Below are 25,709 nucleotides of genomic sequence, written 5' to 3'. Positions count from 1 at the left end.
ATGAGCAATGGATGTGAAAGGCATGCTCATATGAAGCTTGAAAAATTTCAGAGTGGTCAGTTTCATATCTTCTAAACAATATATAAATATAATGTCTACAGTCAGTTGAACAGTTATGAATGTGAAAACACAATAGCTGGTATATGATACTCACAATGAAGCTTAATACCCAATATTTCAGGAAGATATGTATAGATTATCGGGTTTTCTACACATTGATATCGTAAAATATCAGAAACGAGCCACAATGTGAACCCTTTTGGCAAGTGAAAGCAGTGAACGAGCTAAAAAGTTTCCCATTGTGTCGAGCGGCTGATATTTTATTATATCTATACGTAGTAAACCTTATTATCTTTTTATCATTCTATTACTGGTCTTTTCTTTCTCCCCAAGACAGTTTTATGCTTGAAGAAAGCAAGCTTGATAACTTCTCCTCTTGCATTATGATGTCGCTGATAACTTTTCCTCTCACATTGTGACATCGCTGATAATGCCTGGTTTCTTTTGAAGTCTTGATACGAGAATTACGGAGCGACAGAGCAGGGTGATATAGTCGTAGGGAAGGACGATAAGAATCTGAATCATGGTTTCTGAGGACAATGTGACTAAAGGATGGAATGACTGATGTATAGAAGGTCTGCCAAACAGGCAAACAGAAGTAAACCAGCAAGCCATCTTACTTCAAAGTGGGGGTTTAATCAAATTTCAGGAAGCTCTGATTAAAGAGCCTGATGAAATAAGAACGAATATTTATTTGAATGACACATAGACAGAGTCAAACCAGTATACCCACTTCTTTAAAACAGAGATATAATATTGGTGAACATAAGAGTGAACCAGAAATTGTTTAATTGAAATGTTTACAGTAAAATAAGAAATTATTGGTCCTCATCCACTGGGTATAATCAACACAATAATAAAACACATGATTTTGGTCTTTCATTATATTTCAGTCAGTTATCTTATCTATAGCTCTTATCTTTATAAGTCAGTATTGTATAAAAGTACTAAACATGAGTGTATCACTAGTATAATCCATTAGAATAACTTTGGGGAAATAAAACTTTGTATAAAAAGATGAATATCATTAACAAACGTAATACTGCAATCCTCATACAACTGTCAATCAGACAATGATGTCTCCAATAACTTATAATATATAATTGTAATGTTTTAATCATCAGCGGCTTGTCAACTTTGGACTTCTACTGTAATTGAGACTGTCTTTTCTGAACTTGTTTCTTTACATGTAACATGTAATGATCCATCCCTGAAAAAAAATGTAAACAATATTTATGGTTTGGTCATGTGTATTTTCCCAACAAGTGACACAACATATCTTTTGTTTCTCTAAGTATCTTCTCATATCCTATATTTATTATGTCACCAAGGCTGTTATACTGTTTACAGGACTTTACTTCTATGTACTAAACAATGTTTCATTTAAAACAAAATATCATTACAACTGTCAGACATTTATCTATCTAATATTTTGATAGATCCTATCACTTAAGGCATATATTAATTTTGTACTAATTGAAGTCAGAATATAGAAAGCAGAAAGCCTGCAATACTCTTCAGATTAGGTGAACTTAAACTGCTAGTGTACACTTATTCAAGAAGAAATTACTAGAGCTCTTTATATATTTAAAGTCATATAAAACAAGTGACTGGTGAAAAATAACGTTATTCCAATTCTTGAACCAATGTATACAAACATCATAAACTTAGTCTTTTGTGCAAGATTTCATCATTTTTTTCGCATAAATTTCGTATAATCATCAATTTTTTTTCAATCGGTCAGTGTTGTGAAAATATGGTAGGTAATTAAAGTTTGTGTTTTGAAGCCGAAGTTTAAAGATTGTCACCTGTTTGTTAACAATCAACAAAAAAGCATGGATATTGAGCACAGGTTTAACATGTACAATCAGATAATAATTTATTTTAAGGACATCCTTGCGTATTGCGATCACCGGATTTTTATGAGATGGGTCACACTGAGGTCACATTGCATACGAAAAATATGTTGGGGAATTGCTTCCTGGAAGGAATTAAAATAAAGTAAATAAAGGCAACAGTAGTATACCGCTGTTCAAACTCATAAATCCATGGACAAAAAACTAAATCGGGGTAACAAACTAAAACTGAGGAAAACGTATTAAATATAAGAGGAGAACAACGACACAACACTACAATGTAACACACACAGAAACGGACCAAGCATCAGAAAAAATCCCACGAAAATAACAAATACAACATCAAAACCAAATACATGAATTTGGGATAGACAAGTACCGTGACACGTCTTATCGCAATGTGAAGTAAACTTCTTCTAAATATGAACAAATTAAAAAATTTTCTTCAGAAAAAAGTATATGTACATAAGTTTTGTAATGAAAACTATCCATTCAGGTATAAAAAAAACATACGCATTATTTTTTTTTAATTTGAGGTTTCTTATGACTTTATATTTGATTCAGACTGAATATTATTTTTCATGTTGTTATGAGATAATGGTTAAAACAATACCTTCTGAGATGGAATACTATTGATACTACTGCTGATTTGGGTAGATCCTGCATTACAAGCTGAAATGATTAAAAAAATGGAATACAATTTTAAATATTGCCTTTTTACAGCTAATAAAAATACATTACAAGACAATCTAAAGATATACCAGTTAAAAAAAATTCATAAAAGAACATGGTTCCATAGTCCCTCACTATATACATATCTGATCTGTCCTATGACAAAAACCTTTTTGTAAAATCCCAGAAAAAAAAAAGGTTTGAAAGCTCTAACAATGCAATTTTCCATATAGACAAAATTGGCTGGAAATTTATCATTATTACATTTTGTTCTTTTTACTTTTGTGTTTCAGTAGGGAGGGCACATCAGGTGCTCCAGCATCTAAAACACCACCTGCAGTAACTTTTGCTATTGTATGTTGTTTGTGTCAGAGTGTAGAGAATCTTTAAAACTGTAAACCAACTTATTTTCGCGACAATCAGGAGTAGAAAAATAACAGGAATATAAATTGTCGCGAGTATGTTAAACTATGATAGTTCCTTATTTAACTACTTCAAGTGAATACGAAAAGAGTGAAATTAAATCGCAGAGAAAAGGGATAGAAAGGGCTTATCTTGAAATAAAGTATTCGCGATAATAAGTTGGTTTACAGTAATGTATTAGTTGATTATCAAAAGGAATGAAGTATGCAAATTAAAATTTATTTTTTAAACAGTAGTATTAAGCATATATACATACTTTTCCCAGATCTGCATCTACAGAGTTATTATTACTACATTCACACAGCTCTAGTTTGAAAGATGTCTGGTTACTTGGTAAGGTGACAGTTTCATGTTTTCGACATGGAAATGGCGTTAAAGCTGGAAAGACTGGATAAAGTTGGCATGTAGACTCACTAGCTGCCTATAAACAAATGAAGATACATTACTACAATGTACTTTATTGGGTAAAATCATAAGACATGTCACTGGAATATTTTTTTGTAAACAGCAACCTCTGATGTATCATTTAAACTACTGGTCTAAGCATAACTTTTTAATCTCTAATTCAGTAAGAAAATTTCACTGTCAGAGGTTATTTTTTAAGGCGAAGTGTACGTAATTAAACTACACAATGGATTGTTTCAAAATTTTACATGTAAATTCTGCTTGTAAAAATAAATCGGAAAATAAAATAAACTAGAGGCTCTAAAGAGCCTGTGTCGCTCACCTTGGTCTATGTGAATACTAAACAAAGGACACAGATGGATTCAAGACAAAATTGTGGTTTGGTGATGGTGATGTGTTTGTAGATCTTACTTTACTGAACATTCTTGCTGCTTACAATTATCTTTATCTATAATGAACTTGACCCAATAGTTACAGTGGAAAATGTTAGTAAAATTTTACAAATTTTGTGAAAATTGTTAAAAAAATGACTATATAAAGGGCAATAACTCCTTAGGGGTCAATTGACCATTTTGGTCATGTTGACTTCTTTTAAGTTCTTACTTTGCTGTACATTATTGCTGTTTACAGTTTATCTCTATCTATAATAATATTCAAGATAATAACCAAAAAACAGCAAAATTTCCTTAAAATTACCAATTCAGGGGCAGTAACCCAACAACAGGTTGTCTGATTCATTTGAAAATTTTGGGGCAGATAGATGTTGACCCGATAAAAATTTTTACCCATGTCAGATTTGCTCTAAATGCTTTGGTTTTTGAGTTATAAGCCAAAAACTGCATTTTACCCCTATGTTCTATTTTTAGCCATGGCAGCCATCTTGGTTGGTTGACCGGGTCACCGGACACTTTTTTTAAACTAGATACCCCAATGATGATTGTGGCCAAGTTTGGTTAAATTTGGCCCAGTAGTTTCAGAGGAGAAGATTTTTGTAAAAGTTAACGCAGGACGACGACTCCGGACTCCGGACGCCAAGTGATGAGAAAAGCTCACTTGGCCTTTTGGCCAGGTGAGCTAAAAAAGGGGGTAACCGTTTTCGTTTTTGAGATACGAGCTGTTGAAGTTAACAGCATCATACACCAAAATTACAAAGGATATATAGGGAAAAATCGTGAAATTCGGCAGGAATTGTTACATTTCCAAGATTTTCTATTATATTAGACAATCGATTTTTTTTTAAATGTATGAGACGATTCTAAAATGTCTGAGGAATCGATTGGTGCAAAGAAAGTCCTTAGCAACCGTGCTACTTTTCAAGCTTTACCCTGTTATAGTTGAATCTTGAGTGGAAAAAAACAAAAAACAACGACAACGTTATTGACGTCGCCGCAACAGTTACGATGTTTCATATAGTCCTATACTTGTATGAAATGTATACCGTTTTGTTGGAGTTCGTGTTGCTCGGTCTTAAGTTCTTTATGTTACGTTTTGTGTCCTATTGTATTGTATTTGTCTATTATATTCGGGTGTGTGCGGAGATCTCCAAGCTAGAAAACGGTTGACATTTTCTTCATTACGAACTAGAACTATTTTCGACCTTGGTGCCTTATTATTTGTTAAAATCTAAACACTGCGACGTGTTTTCAAAATCTTTGTTCCCATAAAACTTCATTTCATCAAAGTCTCTTCTCAGAATATCAGCCATCTGTCTGGCACAGGATAACAAACCAATAGTTAAGTAAATTTAAGTTTCTTAGTACATTTGGGTAAATTAATCTTATCTTTGTGCCGCATAAAGCATCTCTATAATTCAACACATCCCTGAGGCACGACATTATATATTTTATGCATTGCATGCGCTTCTTTTTATCACAATCCAGACCAGCTAGTAACCGTTGTATAACTTTACACGTCTGAAGACGAATATTTGCGTGAAACATTTTTGTATGATTTTTATTTCTGGAAATCAATCTGAAATCTACAACAGTACATTTCCGAAAGTCGGGCTGGACCTTTACTTTTATGTGCATTTGGGATTTACACAAATTGTAACCCGAATAATTCAGCCGTATTATTCAGCTGATGTACGAATGCTACATTTCTCAGTCGTGTGGGAGAAAATTGGACATGGAAAGGGCTTGAATTATTCGAGTCACTCAAATTGAAACTTGGGAATATATTTCTAGCTGTTCAGAATTCGCGGAAACAAATGATTGTTTTTCAGCATTACGGTATTGAATCAATAGAGATACCAATTATTTCTTTGAACTAATTCGAATACCAGTCAGTTTATAGGACTTAAGTTTGAAATAGGGGCGGCAATCCATTCATTTTATCCAATCGATTGGAAAGGGGGGGAAGGGGGTTCAACATTGACAGTCAAAAAGCCTTGAAATATTCGATAAAAAACGTTTAATGCAAATTATATGAACTCCAAAGTCTCATATTATAAGACTAGTAAAACACAGGCTTCTCAATTCTTGTATGATCATGAACTAGGTGAAAACCTAGAGCTGATCGAGTGAGAGACCCTCATGGATAATCATCGAGGTCGTTAAACACCCCTTGCAGTAAACTTTGGTTAAATTTAAAAAAGAATCGAAATGTAATAGTCTGAATACATTTCACCTCTCATTCCACTAAATATTAAATTGCAGTTACAAGTATCACAAAACTTTCCTGACCTCTTTTCTTTAACCATAATAGCGGGAGGAGGGATCCAGATCCCGAAATCCCTGGCTTAAAAACACGAAATTCGTTATTATATATTATATTCATTCATAATCTTGAATTGAGACTTGATACTTCAAAATTACATTCTCTTATTTTGAATGATGCACACAGGCACAATAAAATAAAACAGATTTCGCTATATATCTCTTCGAAATTGGAATTTGTGAAAGAAGAAATGACATGTTATACTTTATCTTACATGTGTACTTTCAATTTCACATATGGTTCTAAATTTAGATTTAGTTTTCCCATAAATTGCGGACGGAATAGAAGACACCTGTTTATTTTCTGCACATGTAGAAAAAGTTGAAAACTGGGAGTTGAATGACATAATTTTTACTTATTTTAAGATAAATGTTAGAGTGAGACAAATTTTAAGTTACTGAGTAATTTTTGGGGCATAATTTGTTTATTTTTTTGTTTGTTTTCCGTCTTTGTTCTTCCGACTGGTAAGTTTTGCACTAGGTCAAATTATTCTCTTGGTATCGTCTGATTTCTTATATGAATATAAATCATGTCCTTAAATTTTCAATTGCACAAAATACGAACTTTTCAACGTCTTTTTAATTAAACAATTAAATTCACATGTCTTTCATTAATTATTTGTAACCTATTATAAAACTTTACGTTGAGTACTGTGTTTTTCGTTCAAGACTACGGCTTTTTAAAACAATATTGTTGGGTCAGGTTTCATTTTAATTAATTTGATATCAATAGAAGAACAATTGTTACATGTTTATTTGTTTATTTGTTTATAATTTTGTTGTGAGGCGTTTTTTCTTTCTGTTGATATCATAAACACGAAATGCCTTCTCCTACTCGTCTAAAACAAAAAAAAAAACAGTGTTTTTAAGTCAGGCTGCAGACAGAACAACGTACAGAATGCTGTGATTTCTAATTGGAGTTATTTAGATAATTTCTATGAGGTTTAAGACAGCACAGGCGTGCTTGTTGGATTCATTATAGACCGCAGAAAGTAGTTTCTCTTTCGTGTGTCCTTTCTTGGAGTAAGGGAGATAACTTGCGTAACTAACGACGAACGTTTTAATCCCGTATTCCGCTAGAGGCGTGCAATTACGTACACTTCGCCTTAATGCAGAAAACTTTAAACTACTAACATTTTAAGACACATATTTACTTCTACTACTGACCAAGGTCAAAATGTTGCGTGAATTTTTTTTGGTTGATAAATTAGAGTAACTGGAACATGTAGCTATTGTGTTAGCCCTACTAGCATATAAACAAACACCCAAGGAATATATTCTCTTCATTTTATGTTAATACTTAGATTGAGTTTGTTTACTTCAGGTATTAATGATGTATCATGTCAAGCCTGATTTTTGTTTGATGTTTAATCCCTTTCAAAAGATGTGCTCCTACTATCATCCATCTGCTTGTAAGTGTTTTTACTTCTAACTCAAAAGCTGAAGAAATTCTTAGCATGATAAACTATACTGATAATTATGTTATAATTTTCTATATAATTCATTTTTCCAAATTATGTCACATGTAATTCAGTAAATTTGAAGAGAAATCTTGTCTTATCAGTTCACTCTCTTCTTATTCAGCTGAAGTAATACATATGAATTTAGAACCTCAATTCAAAGGTTACCTCTCTTATGAGGTAAGTTGTCTCTGGCCCAAAGAGTGATCTTCCTGTACAGATTTGACTGTATAAGAATTGATGTCAATATATTTGTTTTGTAGGATAATTTGACCTCATTTTCTTACCTTTACACATATAGATTTTTTCAGACATTCAACTTCACTTTGTTCAAAATTCACTTTTATATCAGTTTCATCACTTCCAGTAAGTATAGCTGCCTGAAATGGGTACATAAAAACACAAAATTATAACTTAAGTTTTTTCTTCCACGATCAAGTTACAGAGCTGAGTAGTTCAGATTTTCACAGTGGGAGGTTTTCCCAGTCTCAGCTCTAGGTATAGAGATAAAAATCTATTCTTTTAAAATTAAACAGTTTAAAATGAAATTTCATTTAATTGCATTTTTTAAACAATATTTATCCTTCCATTGGTACTTTTAAATTGCCAAGGTTTTACTTGATACTCTTGACTACAAATTCAGTTTTATCTACCAGCTATTCATTAGTTTACCAAAGTTTCATGACGTTGCTTAGCCTCTGATCTCAATAAGCCAAGAGAGCTAAAGGAGGTGTTTAATACTAACAATCGATCAATCATCATAAACTACACCAAGAGATAGTACAATTAAGAAATTACGCCAATCATGATTTTCTGGCTGTGTTGAAGACCCATTTGTGGCTTTCAGCTGTTGTTTTTGCTCCTTGATGGGGTTGTTGTCTCTTTGACACATCCCCATTTCCATACTTAATTTTATCTTTTACATGATGTTATACAACAAACCTGTTTCGCTGCCCCAATTGCTATAACTTCATCTGGAGGTATAGAATTAAGTATTTCTGCATTAGGTAATGAATCAGTTATTATTTTTTGTACAAATGGAATTTTTGTTCCTCCACCACACATTACAACCTGAAAAGATTTAAATAGAAAGTTATATTTATAAAAAAAATTCCCAAAATATAAAAGTACAACTAAGATTCAATGTGTACAATCACTTAGTGTCATAAAAACTATGTTATTGTTGAAAATGTTGATACTTTCTCCATTAACCTTATTAACATACGGTTTTATTCTTTTTGAACATTTGCTGGAAAATAAAACACTTTGAATTGAGTTAATCGTAGAGTAATCCCATTTTTGCTAAAAAAAACCAAGCAAACTCAAATAAATCAGCCTTAATCAAATATACATTATACTCAAGTATCAATATGCAAAATGATGTTTGTTGAACTTGTCCAACTACTAAACTAAACAAATGATTTGGTGCAATATGCAACAGTATTTACATCAGTTATCGGAAAAGACTTAAAGCTGAGTAACGCTAAAAAACACCTACCTTCTGGATATCTGATTTTGTTATATCTGCAGTTGTACATAAGTTGTCTATCAGAGAGGGACACAGCTGCACTACGGGTGATATAAGACTTTCAAATCTGGCTCTGAAATAGAATTATAATCGAAAGATACAAGATAGTTTGTATTCATTTGAAAAACAATGAATAACTATACAAATGAATTTTTGAATATGCAACTCTTACATTTGTTATAAACCATAAAATCAAATACCCACAAAATGCATGTTTTCCTCAATCCATAGTATGTGCTAGATTCCTTTCAAGTTTCAGGAATTTGGTTTGAAAACTGTGTTAGGAATTGATTACACAAGTAAGGTACCGACAAAGTCAACAGTACCGACGAGACAACCACACTAGCCAGATAACCACAGTTAACAAATCCTGTCACTGAATCCTATCCTTTTCCACATAAATGAATGAATAAATATAGAAATTTATATAAAGATTGAAGAATAGGTGAACCTTCTTAATCATATAAGTTTCTCTGCATATTGTACTGTATTGAGGTGTAAACATAACTCTTACCTGGAAACCTGACCATGGAAGTCTACCCCTTCAAACATTAATCTTACCTTGAAACCTGACAATGGAAGTCTACTCCTTCAAACATTAATCTTACCTTGAAACCTGACAATGGAAGTCTACCCCTTCAAACATTACTTTTACCTTGAAACCTGACAATGGGAGTCTACCCCTTCAAACATTACTCTTACCTTGAAACCTGACAATGGAAGTCTACCCCTTCAAACATTAATCTTACCTTGAAACCTGACAATGGAAGTCTACCCCTTCAAATAATGATTCAACAGCACATTGGGCATTACCAAGTGTAGATAATGAATGTTTCACATTATCTGCTTCCAAACGAAGCTTCTTTACTGATCTTCTGCTTTCTTTTACATCTAATTTGTATTTTCTAAATAAAACATACTTAAAAGTCAGTCAAAAGAGCTAAAAATTCTAAACAGTATATTTATTTCCAAAAAAAAAATCATCTTTTCTTCTTTCCCCTAAATGGAACCATAATACACACATGTACAGATAAGATTAAATTTTTTTTTAATCTAAATATCAAAAGTTGAAAATCAACATTCTTTTTAATAATCCATTATTCAAATATTGTTTCAATTCAAACTACCTAATATTAAGTTATTCAAAATGGAAGTTTTGGTCTATAAAATATATTAAAATTATTTTAAACTTTTAGATATTTAATGACTTTTGTATTACAGTAGACTCCAGCCAATCGGATACCCAAAATGTCAGATAAAAATATCTGATTACCGATATATTCAATTAGACGATGAATGTAAATTCATTGAATATTCTGCAATTATAAGTAGATCTTATCCTGAGATGTTACTAACCCTGACAATTGCTTAATATGTGACAGGGCTAGAGGAAGCTGGAGGTGATTTTTATCAGTTGCATCACCACGATGTTTGCATAAAAAAATATCAGTTGATTATGTAATGATTAAACTTGTTTACACTTGCAGTTTTTAAATCCTATATTTATTAAAATAAATCAAATATGTCCTGAAATATTCATGTGAATTATTATCTTCCATCCATAGTTTGTCTTTATTTGTTTAGTAAACAAATTAATATCCATTATTTACATTTTCACACAGGTAAACTAATTGGGCTATAAATAGATCAAAGCATGTCTGTGTAGAATCTCTAAGCTAAAATTGTAATTGTTTAATTTTATTTCTTTAAATAATCAAATTTAAATTTATGAAAATAATCATGATTGATAAAATATAATTGCATAAAGTATACGTTTTCTGAAAACTATTTATGTTTAGTTCATGGTTCTAGAGGCTTCTTCACAAATTTGTAAACAAACCAATATGGCGGCCATGACACATGGTTATCTTTGCACCTCTTGCACATGTGAAAAATATTTAGAACTGACAAAAGTCAGATTTCTCTTGTCAAAAGGGATTTATATTTATATTGCAATAAATTATTCAGAAGTACATTCAATTTAGATTATATTTCTCATTCTATGAGCATTTTGAGTTTAATCAAAATTCTCCCAACAGCAACATACTTCTCTTGTCAACTGAGTCTTGTATAATTTATAAATAGATTCAAACCATTTGAAGTAAAAGGGCATGTAATTCACATGTCAAAGGAAACCAATGAATAAAGACAACAATTTAATAAGAAAAAGATCCTTTTTATTTATTAAAAACAAAATCTTCTTGTCTGCAAGATTGTAAATTCGTAACTTCCGGGACCATTTCCTGTCAGAAAAACATTGAAAATATCCGATTGTACATGGTTTTTAACAAAATTACCCGAATATTCTTATCCGATTTGCCGATATATTCTTATATCCGATATTCGATTACACGATGCAATTAACATTAAACATATAGGGAATGGTTTGGTGTTTTGAAAAAATATTACAATAGCCGATATATTCGTTTAGCCGATATCCGATTAGGTGGAGTCTACTGTAGTAGAATTAAATAATAAGATTACTTATAAAATTCTGTCGCTAAGTAATCTGTGAGACTGTCTGTAAATTTGCTTCCTGCCACTGCTCTGGAATTCTGGGAACAAAAGACTCTGTATAGACCATTTTGTACTTTAACAATTGAGACATCTGTAGATTCACCACCAATACGGAATACTAAAACATTGCTGTAAGAGTAAAACATAATGTGTTCTTGTCTGTTTTCAAATGTTTTAAAAAAAGGTCCCTACTCATTTTAGTATGTAAGTGAAATTTCATGTCATGAGACCGCATTACCTGTAAAAGGGGACAAAGTCTGCATAATTTTTTTTTAATTCAAACTAAAATTTTAAAAGAAGAAAGAAAGAGATTTATCTGCAAATGCGGGAAAATAAAAAAAAGTCTAAAACTGGAAAAGTAGACGTACTTAACAATAAGTTAAATAGCTTACATAATGGATATTTCAATACAGAAATTGCTTCTATTAACTATATTGGATTAACGAGGGCTGGACAAGAAGCTGTTGTGGGATTAACAATTTTTAATATATCTTCAATTTCAGTAACAGTAAGATCTATAAAACTAATGTCATCACTAATATTATGAAGTTCTTCAGGTAACATAGCACTTGAATAATCAATAGTTGACTGGGATGAAAAAAATCGATTATATTCTTTGGCCTTTTCAATTTCATCAAATATAATGTTATTGTACCAACCATTCTAGAGTATTATCTGTCTGTCCAATATCATATGATAAGAGGGCTGACACAGGTTCTGATACAGTTCTTAAAACTGAAAATCCAGCTGCATTGGCACTCTCACTGAAAATATAAAAACATTTTTGTTATTTCTACATACTAGGGTAATATTCTGAAACAAACTTGTTTGGAGAGTTTCACAGTACTACAGCTGTCACATCACCAAGTAAAGTGACTACTTAAAGATAACAATTCTCTTAATCAGGCTGCCTACAGCTAAACAATGCACTCAGCTGATTATTGATTTTCTGTCAAAGTCGTAACGAGGTCAAGGCGAATTCTGAATATTGTCTGATCAGGTAAAATCTGAGAAACCCCAAAATAAATGTTGAAATCAAATTGTTTTATTTCTTTCGCCAATAATGATTTTTCTTTTGCAAAATGTTAAAAAAAGTGACCCCCAACGGAAACCCTGCTTTCAACTATCTTGTCTACATCATGGTGGTCTGTTTTTATTGGTGGAGTGACCCAGAGTACTAGAAGAGAACCATGACTTTCATCAGAATTACTGACACTCATTGTCAATTTAGATCAGGGTTCAAACTAACAACCTCTAAGTTGACATGCTAGTGATAACTGTTGATGAACTACTTACGCCACTCAACATCTCATATATCTGTAACCACACAATAAATAAAAGTATTATAAAAACCTAATAGCTTGTTTTTGGTCCTCTGAAAAATCACATGGAACAGCTAACACAGAATCATGTATATCTCCATCTCCATGACTTCTTGCTGTCTCTGAAAAATAGTCAAGTGTATTATTTACAATTTTGTATACTGTAAAATCAGAATTATTGCATGCATTTATCATTTTTATCAAAAATTGCAATTTGAATGTTTGGCGATATTGAGAAAAAAACCTGTTTAATTGATATTCAAAATTTCAAAACACCAGGTTAAATTATTGTGATTATAACCCTGTCGATTTTTCACAATAAAAAAAACATTGCAATAATTTTTTATTGTTTATATTTGTTTCTACCATGTAGATATGGTCAATCAACAATTCACTTGTTTTCCAATCCTACTTAAATAGTCTTAGTCTGCTATTTTTTTTATGATTATTACAATAAAATATTGTTTACTTGAAAGTGTGTGAGGGCCTCAGGGAAGATTAGTTTATTGTAACTAACTGAGTTTACCCTCTTTAAATAAAGAATTTATTATTATTATTATTATTATTATGTAATGCAAGCCTATATCAAAAGTTATTTTGGATCTTGTTTACAAATATTTTATTTAACTACATGATTTAATGCATATCGTTCTTTAAAGACAATGTATTATCACAAAACAATGATCAAGATAGGTGTAAATCTATTGATCTAGGGGTCAAGTGAAATATCTTAATGAGTCATCATATTAGTGTGTATACCCCATTTTCTTAGTTAAATTTAGGCTTATTAATTATCTCATTAATGAAGTGTATTAGGAAAATCAATAGAAATTGAGCTCACTTTTAACTAACACCCCATATAAAATTCTGCTATAAATCCCTTTGACAAGTTTCTGATGATCTTTCTTGACAAATAATGATATTTACTTGGATATCTATTTCAAATAATTAAGTTGAATAGTAAATTAATATGTAACTCGGTTTCAATAACTTTGAATCTGTATGAATACTGAATGAAACTGTTATTGACAATGATCTACCTTTGTTATCTTAATTTGAAGAGTTACTTTTTTTTAATCACTGAATAAATCGTTGACTAGCACCTACCTAACATACGTAGATATATAGCTTCTGCTATTTTAGATGGAGGGACATCTTTGGCCTGTCCTTTGTGTTCTACTTGGAAAACTGGTTCATCATCTTGTAATGTCATCTGAAACAAATTTTCAAAGTATAATACATAAAAAGATTGACAGGAATCACCATTATTATGGTGTATTTCTAGCTTGTGGTGTATAGACAGATTTATAGTAGTATTTCTAGCTTGCAGTGTATTGTCAGAAGTATGGTGGTTATCTTCCTTGTAGTAGGTATATGTATAGAAGTATGACGAATTTCTAGCTTTTAGTATATGGACAGAATAAGCATGTATCTTTAGTTTGTAGCATATGCACTAAAGTATGGTCATCCAGGTGTTTTTCCTTGCTTGTAGCATATGGCCATAAGTGTGGTCGATTTCTATCCTGTAGTATATGGACAAAAATAGGGTGTATTTTTAGCCAAAGGTAAATGAAAAAGAGTTTCATTCTAGCTTGAGGTTAACTGACAGTTCAAGGGTGTATGTCTAGCTTGTAGGAAATAGACAGAATTACAAATGTAACATGTATTTATACATTTGTAACTTGTGGTCCTAGGTCAAAATTATGTTTTTTTCTTGTTTGTAGTATAAAAACAGAAGAACCGTTAATTTATAGCTTGTAATATATGAAAGTGGTATGGTGTTTTCAGGCTCATAGTTTATAAACAGGGTGAAATGATATAAATTTGAGTGTGCTTCTTGCTTGTAGTATAGAATTGGGACCAGGGTGTATTTATACATGTTGCATGCAGTAAATGAACAGAACATAGATACGTCTTACTGGTAGTTTATGGATATATGTTTTGTGTTTTTCTTGCTTGTACCATTTGGGCAGAATTATTATGAATTTCTTATTGGTAGTATATGAAACTAATTTGGCTGAATTTCTAGCTTGTAGTATATGGATACAATATTATGGTATTTGTTTGAGAGTGTACTGTAAATGTAATTATACCTTAACAGGAGAGCTCTCCATATATTGCTGTAATATTTGATCATCACTGCTTCTTCCTAGAATCTGTTTAACATTACAAACAGTATTCTGGGCATTCCTTATCTTTCCTTGTTTTGCTGCACTTCCAACTGCCTATAAACAAAAGATGTTTACTTGTATTACTGCCATTCAAGGTTAATATGACATGTGTTTACTATTACATTGTTTGCTTATAAAAGATTCATAAATCACAAGAAGAAGTCTCTTTCATTTTTGTAAGGTATATTGTCTCTATAAGGAAGTTTTTAGCATCTTTTTTGTATAATACTCAAAGTTTGAAAAAGTTAAATTTTTATATTGTTATCCTTACCTGGTCATGATCAGTAAATTCTACAATACACGATACAAGGAGTTACTCTTACCTGATCATGATCAGTAAATGCTACAATACAGGGAGTCACTCTTACCTGGTTATGGTCAGTAAATGCTACAATACAAGGAGTGACTTTTATCTGATCATGATCAGTAAATGCTACAAGGTTCTGGGATGAAAATTTCAGGGACTGAATTTTCGGCTCTCCCTTGACACCATTTGAGAGGAAACGATGATAGTCCCTCGGAAGGGGATGATAAATGGCTGACCCGTGTTAAGAGAGAGCAATATCTCTTGCATGTAAATTACACCCTTGTAGATTTCAAAAAAGAGCAGGCTAATGCTGCTACAAGGCAGCACTCACACCAACAAAGAGGAAAGGGATTAATATAAGTTGCAATAACTTGTTTCCCAATCCACTATAAATAAATATGTTTAAACTAAATACTACAATACAAGGAGTTACTCTATCCTTACCTGGTCATAATCAGTAAATGCTACAATACAAGGAGTTACTCTATCCTTACCTGGTCATGATCAGGCCAAATAAAAATATATGTGTGGTTCCAGTTACATACTTTTAAAAAATAGGGTCGGTAGGTCGGCAAATTTTTTTTTTTTTTTAAATTTTTATTTTTGAATGTCAAAATGCGGAAAAAAATTGTGTTTACCCTAATTGTTTCCGGTATTATACACGCCCCAACCGGAAGTCCACCATTTTTACATGTGTTTGGTTGTAAAATAAACAGTCATGATACGTTTTTAGTTAATTTTGTTGCATTCTGTTATGAATTGTTGCATTTTAGCCATAACAGATACTTGTGATGGAAATTCAGATGACAGAAATCTATGAATTTAATTAGGGCTATTCCAGAAAAAAATGTATGGGGGGGTTGGAAGGCAGTTTTTGTCAGCACCCGCCACCCAGACAATTGTAATTGAGAATTATAGTGCATTATAGTGTGAAAAGTTGCTCTGATACCAATCACCCATGTATTATTAATACAATGTGCCTTCCAACCCCCCCATACATTTTTTTCTGGAATAGCCCCTATTTAAATTCACAATCCTCAAAATTTGATCGTTTGAAAATTTATTTTTCAGAAATGAAAAAAAAAAGTTCAAAGAGAGGGGGGTTTTAACTAGGGTCGGTCGGGTTACTGGAACCACACATATATTTTTATTTGGCCTCAGTAAATGCTACAATACAAGGAGTTACTCTATTCTTACCTGGTCATGATCGGTAAATGCTACAATACAAGGAGTTACTCTATTCTTACCTGGTCATGATCGGTAAATGCTACAATACAAGGAGTTACTCTATTCTTACCTGGTCATGATCGGTAAATGCTACAATACAAGGAGTTACTCTATTCTTACCTGGTCATGATCGGTAAATGCTACAATACAAGGAGTTACTCTATTCTTACCTGGTCATGATCAGTAAATGCTACAATACAAGGAGTTACTCTATCCTTACCTGGTCATGATCAGTAAATGCTACAATACAAGGAGTTACTCTATTCTTACCTGGTCATGATCGGTAAATGCTACAATACAAGGAGTTACTCTATCTCCCAAGTCATTTGCTACCACATCTGTTTTACCATCCTAGAAAACAATTATCATACTGTACATAATATAAAGCTGCAATAAACTAACAAATGTAGTGGGATCAACATCAAGCAAAGATTTTTGCTTCAATTGTGCAAGGAAGATACATAAAGAGCTGTCTTTAACTTGCAATGTTAAAAATCATTAAAGTATTATTCAACATGGCTACAACACCTAAATGTAAAAAGAGAATTTTGAATTGCTTTCACCAAAACGGATTTAAGTTCAGGAGAAATGTTACATTTTACATTTTTGTATAACAGACTACGATAAAAAAATCCAAAACAACTTGGCAAGAAGTATGAGATCTGACGAAAAATAGTGTGGGAACTAGGATATTTAAAAAAACAGGAATTTAATAGCCAGCAATATGCACGAATTACTTGTGTTGTTCAAAAGTGAAACTTGAGTATTTTGACACAAGTCACTGGTCCATGGTTGAATTAGACAGGATGCATCAAGTCATCAAATACATTTACTCTATGGGAAACAATGGAAAGTATAGCTGAACCCTTGAGCTTGATCTTTAACCAATCATTGAATGAAAAGACAGTACCAAAAGAATGGAAGAATGCACTTGTTAGCGCTATATTTAAAAAAGGAAACAAATCGCAAGCAAAAAATTACCGCCCAGTGAGTCTAACATCAGTTGTTTGTAAGATATTGGAGAAAATCATAAGAGAACATAATATAAAGCATATGAATTTAAACAGGTTATTCTCAAATAAGCAGTATGGTTTTATCTCGGGGAGATCAACATCATTGCAATTACTAGAGGTAATTGACAAATGGACAGAGGCGATAGACGATGGATATGAGGTAGATTGTGTATATACAGACTTTATGAAAGCATTTGATACAGTACCACACAAAAGGCTGCTAAATAAAATTGAAAATTATGGAATAAAAAACCCAATACTAGATTGGATAAGAGATTTTCTATCAAATAGACAACAAAGAGTCTCAATAAATAGTGAAGCATCAGAATGGAAGGAAGTTACCTCAGGAATACCGCAAGGCTCAGTACTAGGACCACTCTTATTTGTACTCTACATCAATGACTTACCGGAAGGAGTTAACTCAGATGCTTACTTATTTGCTGATGATACAAAAATCTTTAAAATAATAAAGGAAGACAGAGACCATGAAACATAACAAAAGGATTTAGACAAACTAGAAAAATGGAGTGATACATGGTTACTCAAGTTTCATCCAGAAAAATGTAAACATATAAATATTAGCAAAAAATCAAAACAAGATATTGAAAAATATAATCTACTAGGAAAAGAAATAAGCAGATGCAAAGAAGAGAAGGATATAGGGGTAGTCATTGATGAAGAATTATCCTTTGAAAAGCATATATGTAAGTAAATAAAGCAACTTCAATCTTTGCGGCATTAAGAAGATCATTCAAAAATCTAAATGCAGAAATCTTTATTCCATTATATAAAACACTTGTAAGAACACATCTAGATTATGCTAGTTCAGTATGGGCACCTTTTAAGAAAAAATATATCGATAAAATTGAAAGTGTACAAAAGAGAGCTACGAAACAAATACCGGGACTTAAAAACCTAAGCTACGAAGAAAGGCTAAAGAAATTAAAATTACCAACACTAGCGTACAGAAGAATAAGAGGGGACATGATTGAAACTTATAAGATCATACACAATAAATATGACCCGGAAACTAGTACTTTCCTAAAACTGATGTCGAGCACAGAGAATAGGCACAGTACAAGAACAAATAGTAGTAAAATCATACATCAAAGGTTTAATACTAATCTTAGGAAAAATAGTTTTACGGTGAGAATAGCAAAAACCTGGAACAAACTACCAGAAAAAGTGGTTAAGGCACCGTCTGTTAATGCCTTTAAAAACAGACTTGACAATCATTGGAAAAACGAGGAACTATATTATTCTGATTACCGCGCAGTTATAACCGGAAGCAGCAGTAACAGCAATAGTTATGACCTAATATATGAGTCTGGTGAAGAGGAACTGTGAGGATCCTGTACCGGAAAACATCTTTAAGTATCTAAGTAAGTAAGTATCTATTTTTCTTCTAAAAAAAAATCATCTAAATTGAACTATAGTAGATCATAGTACTTCATTTCACTCATAGAATTTGGGGTTTGACATTTACAGTACCAATTTGATGATTCTTAAGGAAATGAGAAATATTTTTTCAGGAAATGTCCTCATGTGCTAATTTCAAAGACTGTGACCTTTATAATTGATTAATTCTTGATTTTTAAATGAAAAATTTGAGTGTAATAAGCAGATAAGCATGATAAAAGAGGGAACATAAATTGATAATTTCTGTTTTGTTTGATACTATTGACACCGGGCAGCGTTGGCCGTTGTGTAAATTTCAATTCACACTCGCAGTTTTATAAAAATATGGACCCAGTTATTTCCTAAATGCTTGTTGTTGAATTCATTAAAAAATTTCGTTTACTTTGTAAACAGCAAGACAAGCTGACGTCGAACCAAAATGCACACCAAATGCAGCCATGAGATTCTTTAAATTCTCAAAACACATGTAAATCACTTCCGGTTGAGAGGGTGACACTAAGACCTGAACGCGGTCCTGAAAAGATCATCGAGTAGATATTTCAATATTTTTTTTAACATTCCAAATCGATTTGAGATGATTTAGAAATGATTTAAATATCGTATCAAGATCAAGAATAATTTAAAGAAAAATATATGTATATGTCAAAACGAACCAAATGGAAGATAACTCGCCCCTACCAAATAGGCGCCCTTCTCTTGATTACCAACTCGCCACACTGAAGAAAAAGGATTAAATCCTGTTGTATTTAGATCTGAAACTCGCACCACTAACGAAAAGAGTTTAAATCCCACTCAGTATCATGTCTGGTACTAATAAGTGATATATATTGAAAAACCTAGGAATCAGTATGCCGGGTAATAGGGGAGGGGGACTATATAGGGTGAGGGGGCCCGGGTCAATACAGGATGCTGTCCTCAAGCGTGACTACCTATATTACATGTATAACTTACTAACTAACTTACAAACTAACTAATTTTATTCAGTATAAAATCCAGTACAAAAGGATCATCTCTGAAATTCATGAAAACATAGACAAATAAATAAGAGACAGCAATTTTGTGACGTATAACAAACAATAGACAAAACATGCACCCACACCAATAGAATGCAATTATTCCCACTGATGAATTTCATTAGTTTCCGAACATTTCATTAAATATCTAAATTTACCAAAACTATCAAAATTACCAAAACATGGTATCATTTTAACATTTGAATATATGGCTATACTACGGCGGTTCATTTGTGAAATAGAAGAAAACAGAACAATTGGTATCTTAAGTGGATCTACACAAGTCAGTAAGTTTCATAAATTGATTTACAAAATATTCAAGATTTACGATTCATATCGAATAAAAAAGATGTGGGATATTATTGCTAATGCCAGAGACCAAATTAGCCAAATTACTTTATGTGCATACTATACAGTAACAATTTATGTCGTAATTCCGCTGTAGTGCATGGATGACATCAGTTTTTAACATGTAGTTGAAAGAAAAGGGAGGGAGGGGATTATTATGTAATAATTTAGTGGTAAGGATGAGCTGTGACTATTATACTATTATGCTAGTATAAAAGTCCCAGGGATATCGATGAGCCGCTGAAAAGGTAACTATTTCATGCTTCATGACATAAGAAAAAGAGCGAGAAATTCGAATTAGATGTATCAATAGGTTGATATCATCACTTGTTTGTATAGACCATAAGTATCCGAAACTAATCAGATGTCAGTATTTATTTTTGATGCGGTTAAACAACAGTTGTAAATGCATCCGCTATTTGTCAAACCAATTAATCTCGTTTTATTCAAACTGTGGTATTTTCACTGATGCTAGTTATAGATGCTATAAATCCGATCATTTTGACATTTGCACCTATAATTACGGCATTCAAAGTTTTATGAATTCCAGTGTCAGCATCCTTTAAGAGGGAATGACCATGTAACTTTTTACAGGTTTTCATTGATATAAAACTCAGTGAAAGTCTTACTCTTTGGGGTGCTACTCCTACATTTATCTGACCAAACACATCTTAATTATTGCATATAGAAATTGTAATTTCTTCATCATGATTGCAAGATATAATACGGACAAAAAGAGGAGATGAAAAATATCCAAATATATCCATAGTAAAATTGAGAATGGAAATGTGGAATGTGTGAAAGAGACAACAACCCGACCAAAGAGTAGATAACAACCGAAGGTCACCAATGGATACAGTTTTGTTTAGGGACCAGCTTAAGCACGCCTCCAGGTGTGGGATTTTCTTGCTGCATTGACTAGTTCAGTGATAATGGACGTCATACTGAATACATAAAAGAAACTAAAATTAAAAATCATAAAAGACTAAAAGACTAACAAAGGCCAGAGGCTTCTGACTTGGGACCGTGAGGCGCAAAAATGCGGCGGGGTTAAACATGTTTTTTTAAATCTCAACCCCCACTCCCTATACCTCTAGCCAATGTAGAAGAAAAAAAACAAAAAACACCCAACAATACGCACAGTAAAACTTAGTTTAAAAGAAGTCAGAGTTCGATGTTAGAATAGATTACAAAAGAAAATAAACAAAATGACAATAATACATAAATTAACAAAGGACTACTAGCAGTTACTAACATTCCAGCTCCAGACCTCAATTAAAGTGATTGAACGATTATGTCTTCATCATATACATATCATATATGGTCACTCCAAGTAGCTTTACTTCATAATCGCATTTGATTCCATTTAAGTTGATTATATTGTTTTTTATGTGTTTTGTTTTACTATCAATTGATATGGCTTAACATTTTCTTGATTGTCATCCGCATAAATCAATTATAACAGTTCTTTACAATGAGAGAAGTATCGTTGATAAAAGTTTCAGATAAGACTTGGCCTAGTAAAAAAACCTGTGGTACACCTTTATATACTAGTCAACGAAAGAAACGATACACGACTTTGGAATAAATTTTATCAAACATTATTAAATATAAAACATAAAGATTTGACTGACTCTTTGGCCTATTTCGACACATTATTTTTAATGGAGTCAGGTATAACTTTGATTGTAAGTAATAGTACGTCATGAGGCCGGAAAGCGGTCAAATATTGGAGACAGCACAATCAGGGCGGATCTGTAATTACACTTTCTAAGTACACTATAAAATTTAGAATAGAAATGGGCAATTTGTCGAAGACACACCAAAACGACCAAAAAGCAGAACACATCCGAAGGCCAGCAATGGGTCTTGAACACAGCAAGAAAATCCCGAACCCGGAGGCGTGCTTCAGCTGGCCCCTAATCAAAAAATTGTACTAGTTCAGTGATAATGAACTATAAACTAAATTCCAAGATATATAAATAAACTATCATTAAAAATGATACAATTTAAGACTAACAAAAGATAGAGGCTCCTGACTTGGGACAGGCGCAAAAATGCGGCGGGGTTAAACATGTTTTGTGAGATCTCAACCCTACCCATATACCACTCAAACACAGCAATACGCATGTAGTAAAACTCAGTTCAAAAGAAGTCCGAGTTCTATGTCAGAATAGATTACAAAAGAAACTAAGCAAAATTACAATGATACATAAACTAACAAAAGACTCCTATACATTTGTAGCTAGCATGCAGTTACTAACATGCCAGTTCCAGACCTCAATTAAACTGATTGACATGAATACTAAGAACAATCCCTCCCGAAAGGAGTTTACTTATATCATACCATCATAAAATATATAAAAAGAACATAACCCGTATCATGCCAACAACTGGTTTTAGAACAAATGTGTTTATTTCCGATGCAAAGACCCTATATATATGTATAGACAATTTAGCTGATCTGTATAACAATAACATTTTCATGCCTTATATATCATGTACTACGACGCTAGATTAAAACTGACGAGGAAAGATAACACCCGGCCACTGAAAGTTTTATTTTGTATGAAGCCCAGGTGGTCGTGTGTTCTAGCGCGCCGGATACAGTGCAGGCTATTTGGTGTCACGATATTTCAGTAGAATGGGTTCGAATCCCGGCGAAGGAAGAAAAAAATAAATGCGAAAGCTTTACATCATGTTTGACATCACGATTTGGTTTACCATTATGGAATTTTATTCCACATATGATTTAGACATGCTCCCGTTGTCGTACATGTCAACTTATTTAAGACAAGTTAGTGATCGTATATGTAGTGCCTTGTTCTACATTTGCTCAAAATCTGCCATAGATTTGGAAATAACAAAAATCCGCCATAGATTAGGGAGTTATAAAACTTGCCATAGATTAGTAAAGGCAACAGTAGTATACCGCTGTTCAAAACTCGTAAATCTATGGACAAAAACAAAATCGGGGTAACAAACTAAAACTAAGGGAAACGCATTAAATACAAGAGGAGAACAACCACACAACATTAAAATGTAACACACACAGAAACAGACTAAGCATTAGACAAAATCCGATGAGAATAACAAATATAACATCAACCAGATGCTCCGCAGGGCGTAGCTTTATACGACCGCAGAGGTTGAACCCTGAACGGTTGGGGCAAGTATGGACACAACATTCAAGCTGGATTCAGCTCTAAATTTGGATTGTGATTAAATAGTTGACACAGCATAGGTTTCTGACACAGAATGAATGTGTTCTAATGAACTTAAATTTTTTGTTTTCTCTTAGAGCAATTCACTATGCTGTTGAATATTAATCCTCTCAAAAAAATGTTTGAAGAAATTTTCTTTTTTATTTATGAAATTTCAAATGAGAAAAATTGAACCCAATTTTTTTAATCACATCCCCCTTTCCCTTATTCCAAAACTAATCTCAATTAAAATTTCTAATGGAGTTTGCAACAATAACTACTCATTTAAATACATCATAAAATATTAAGATGTAAAAAACTGCTTGTTATCACTGAATGGTAAAGATTATTTTAATTTATCAGTTGGTAGTAAAAAGTGAATATACATTGTATATTGTATATAACAAAGATTTAAGTTGATTCTGGACAAAGAAAGATAACTCCAATTAAAAAAAATCTTGCTATTGCACAATATTTTGCAATTAGATATTTCTTGCTTACTATTCTGGACAAAGAAAGATAACTCTAATTAAAAAAAAATTTGCTATTTCACAATATTGTGCAATTAGATATTTCTTGCCATTGCGCAATACTGTGCAATTGAAAAGACTTGCTATTGCACAATACTTAATATAATAATTTTAGATCCTGATTTGGACCAACTTGAAAACTGGGCCCATAATAAAAAATCTAAGTACATTTTTGGATTCAGCATATCAAAGAACCCCAAGATTTCAATTTTTGTTAAAATCAGACTAAGTTTAATTTTGGACCCTTTGGACTTTAGTGTAGACCAATTTGAAAACAGGACCAAAAATGAAGAATCTACATACACAGTTAGATTTGGTATATCAAAGAACCCCATTTATTCAATTTTTGATGAAATCAAACAAAGTTTAATTTTGGACCCCGATTTGGACCAACTTGAAAACTGGGCCAATAATCAAGAATCTAAGTACATTTTTAGATTCAGCATATCAAAGAACCTAACTGATTCATTTTTTGTCAAAATCAAACTAAGTTTAATTTTGGACCCTTTGGACCTTAATGTAGACCAATTTGAAAACGGGACCAAAAGTTAAGAATCTACATACACAGTCATGACAGTTAGATTCGGCATATCAAAGAACCCCAATTATTCAATTTTGATGAAATCAAACAAAGTTTAATTTTGGACCCTTTGGGCCCCTTATTATGTTGGGACCAAAACTCCCAAAATCAATACCAACCTTCCTTTTATGGTCATAAACCTTGTGTTTAAATTTCATAAATTTCTATTTACTTATACTAACGTTATAGTGCGAAAACCAAGAAAAATGCTTATTTGGGTCCCTTTTTGGCCCCTAATTCCTAAACTGTTGGGACCTAAACTCCCAAAATCAATACCAACCTTCCTTTTGTAGTCATTAACATTGTGTTTAAATTTCATTGATTTCTATTTACTTAAACTAAAGTTATTGTGCGAAAACCAAGAATAATGCTTATTTGGGCCCTTTTTTGGCCCCTAATTCCTAAACTGTTGAAACCAAAACTCTCAAAATCAATCCCAACCGTTCTTTTGTGGTCATAAACCTTGTGTCAAAATTTCATAGATTTCTATTAACTTAAACTAAAGTTATAGTGCGAAAACCAAGAAAATGCTTATTTGGGCCCTTTTTGTCCCCTAATTCCTAAAATGTTGGGACCAAAACTCCCAAAATCAATACCAACCTTCCTTTTGTGGTCATAAACCTTGTGTTAAAATTTCATAGATTTCCATTCACTTTTACTAAAGTTAGAGTGCGAAAACTAAAAGTATTCGGACGACGACGACGACGACGACGACGACGCCAACGTGATAGCAATATACGACGAAAAAATTTTCAAATTTTGCGGTCGTATAAAAACCAAATACATGAATTTGGGATACAAAAGTACCGTGACACGTCTTAGGACTTTAAAAAATCTGCCATAGATTTAGGATGGTATGACGTCATATTTACCATAGATTAGGAATCTGCCACAGATTTGGAACCCATATATATATATATATTGTTAATAAGTAAATA

General features: G+C 32.4%; 1 protein-coding gene across 2 annotated transcripts; it reads right to left on the bottom strand.

Annotated features, from left to right (window-relative positions):
* Positions 1 to 832: 832 nt before the first annotated feature.
* On the bottom strand, positions 833 to 19,586 carry LOC143049962 (heat shock 70 kDa protein 14-like). 2 transcript variants are annotated; one of them, XM_076223745.1, is made up of 14 exons: positions 19,480 to 19,586; positions 16,936 to 17,016; positions 15,054 to 15,185; positions 14,068 to 14,173; positions 12,992 to 13,082; positions 12,298 to 12,402; positions 11,606 to 11,767; positions 9,871 to 10,026; positions 9,092 to 9,194; positions 8,536 to 8,664; positions 7,881 to 7,973; positions 3,268 to 3,432; positions 2,530 to 2,588; positions 833 to 1,270 (listed from the first exon to the last, which is right to left on the bottom strand). In XM_076223745.1, the coding sequence occupies exons 1-14, from the start codon at positions 19,561 to 19,563 to the stop codon at positions 1,192 to 1,194; spliced, it is 1,545 nt and encodes a 514-aa protein (XP_076079860.1). In that variant the 5' UTR covers positions 19,564 to 19,586; the 3' UTR covers positions 833 to 1,191. The 2 variants fall into 2 exon arrangements, with proteins under 2 accessions (XP_076079860.1, XP_076079867.1); XM_076223752.1 differs by lacking the exons at positions 16,936 to 17,016; positions 19,480 to 19,586 and adding an exon at positions 16,636 to 16,696.
* Positions 19,587 to 25,709: the final 6,123 nt, after the last annotated feature.

The sequence above is a fragment of the Mytilus galloprovincialis genome, chromosome 1, assembly GCF_965363235.1.
Source record: "Mytilus galloprovincialis chromosome 1, xbMytGall1.hap1.1, whole genome shotgun sequence".
Lineage (NCBI taxonomy): Eukaryota > Metazoa > Mollusca > Bivalvia > Mytilida > Mytilidae > Mytilus > Mytilus galloprovincialis.
Note: the sequence above shows the minus strand (reverse complement) of the source record. Positions and strands in the feature narration are given on the sequence as shown.

Coding starts and splice junctions, on each gene's coding strand:
- LOC143049962 (XM_076223745.1), bottom strand. CDS start 19,563: ATGTGTTTTGAGAATTTAAAGAATCTCATGGCTGCATTTGGTGTGCAT. Junction 13,083..14,067: donor TATATATCTACGTATGTTAG/GTAGGTGCTAGT, acceptor ACTATTTTTCAG/AGACAGCAAGAAGTCATGGA. Junction 8,665..9,091: donor CAAAATCAGATATCCAGAAG/GTAGGTGTTTTT, acceptor AAATCTTTTCAG/GTTGTAATGTGTGGTGGAGG.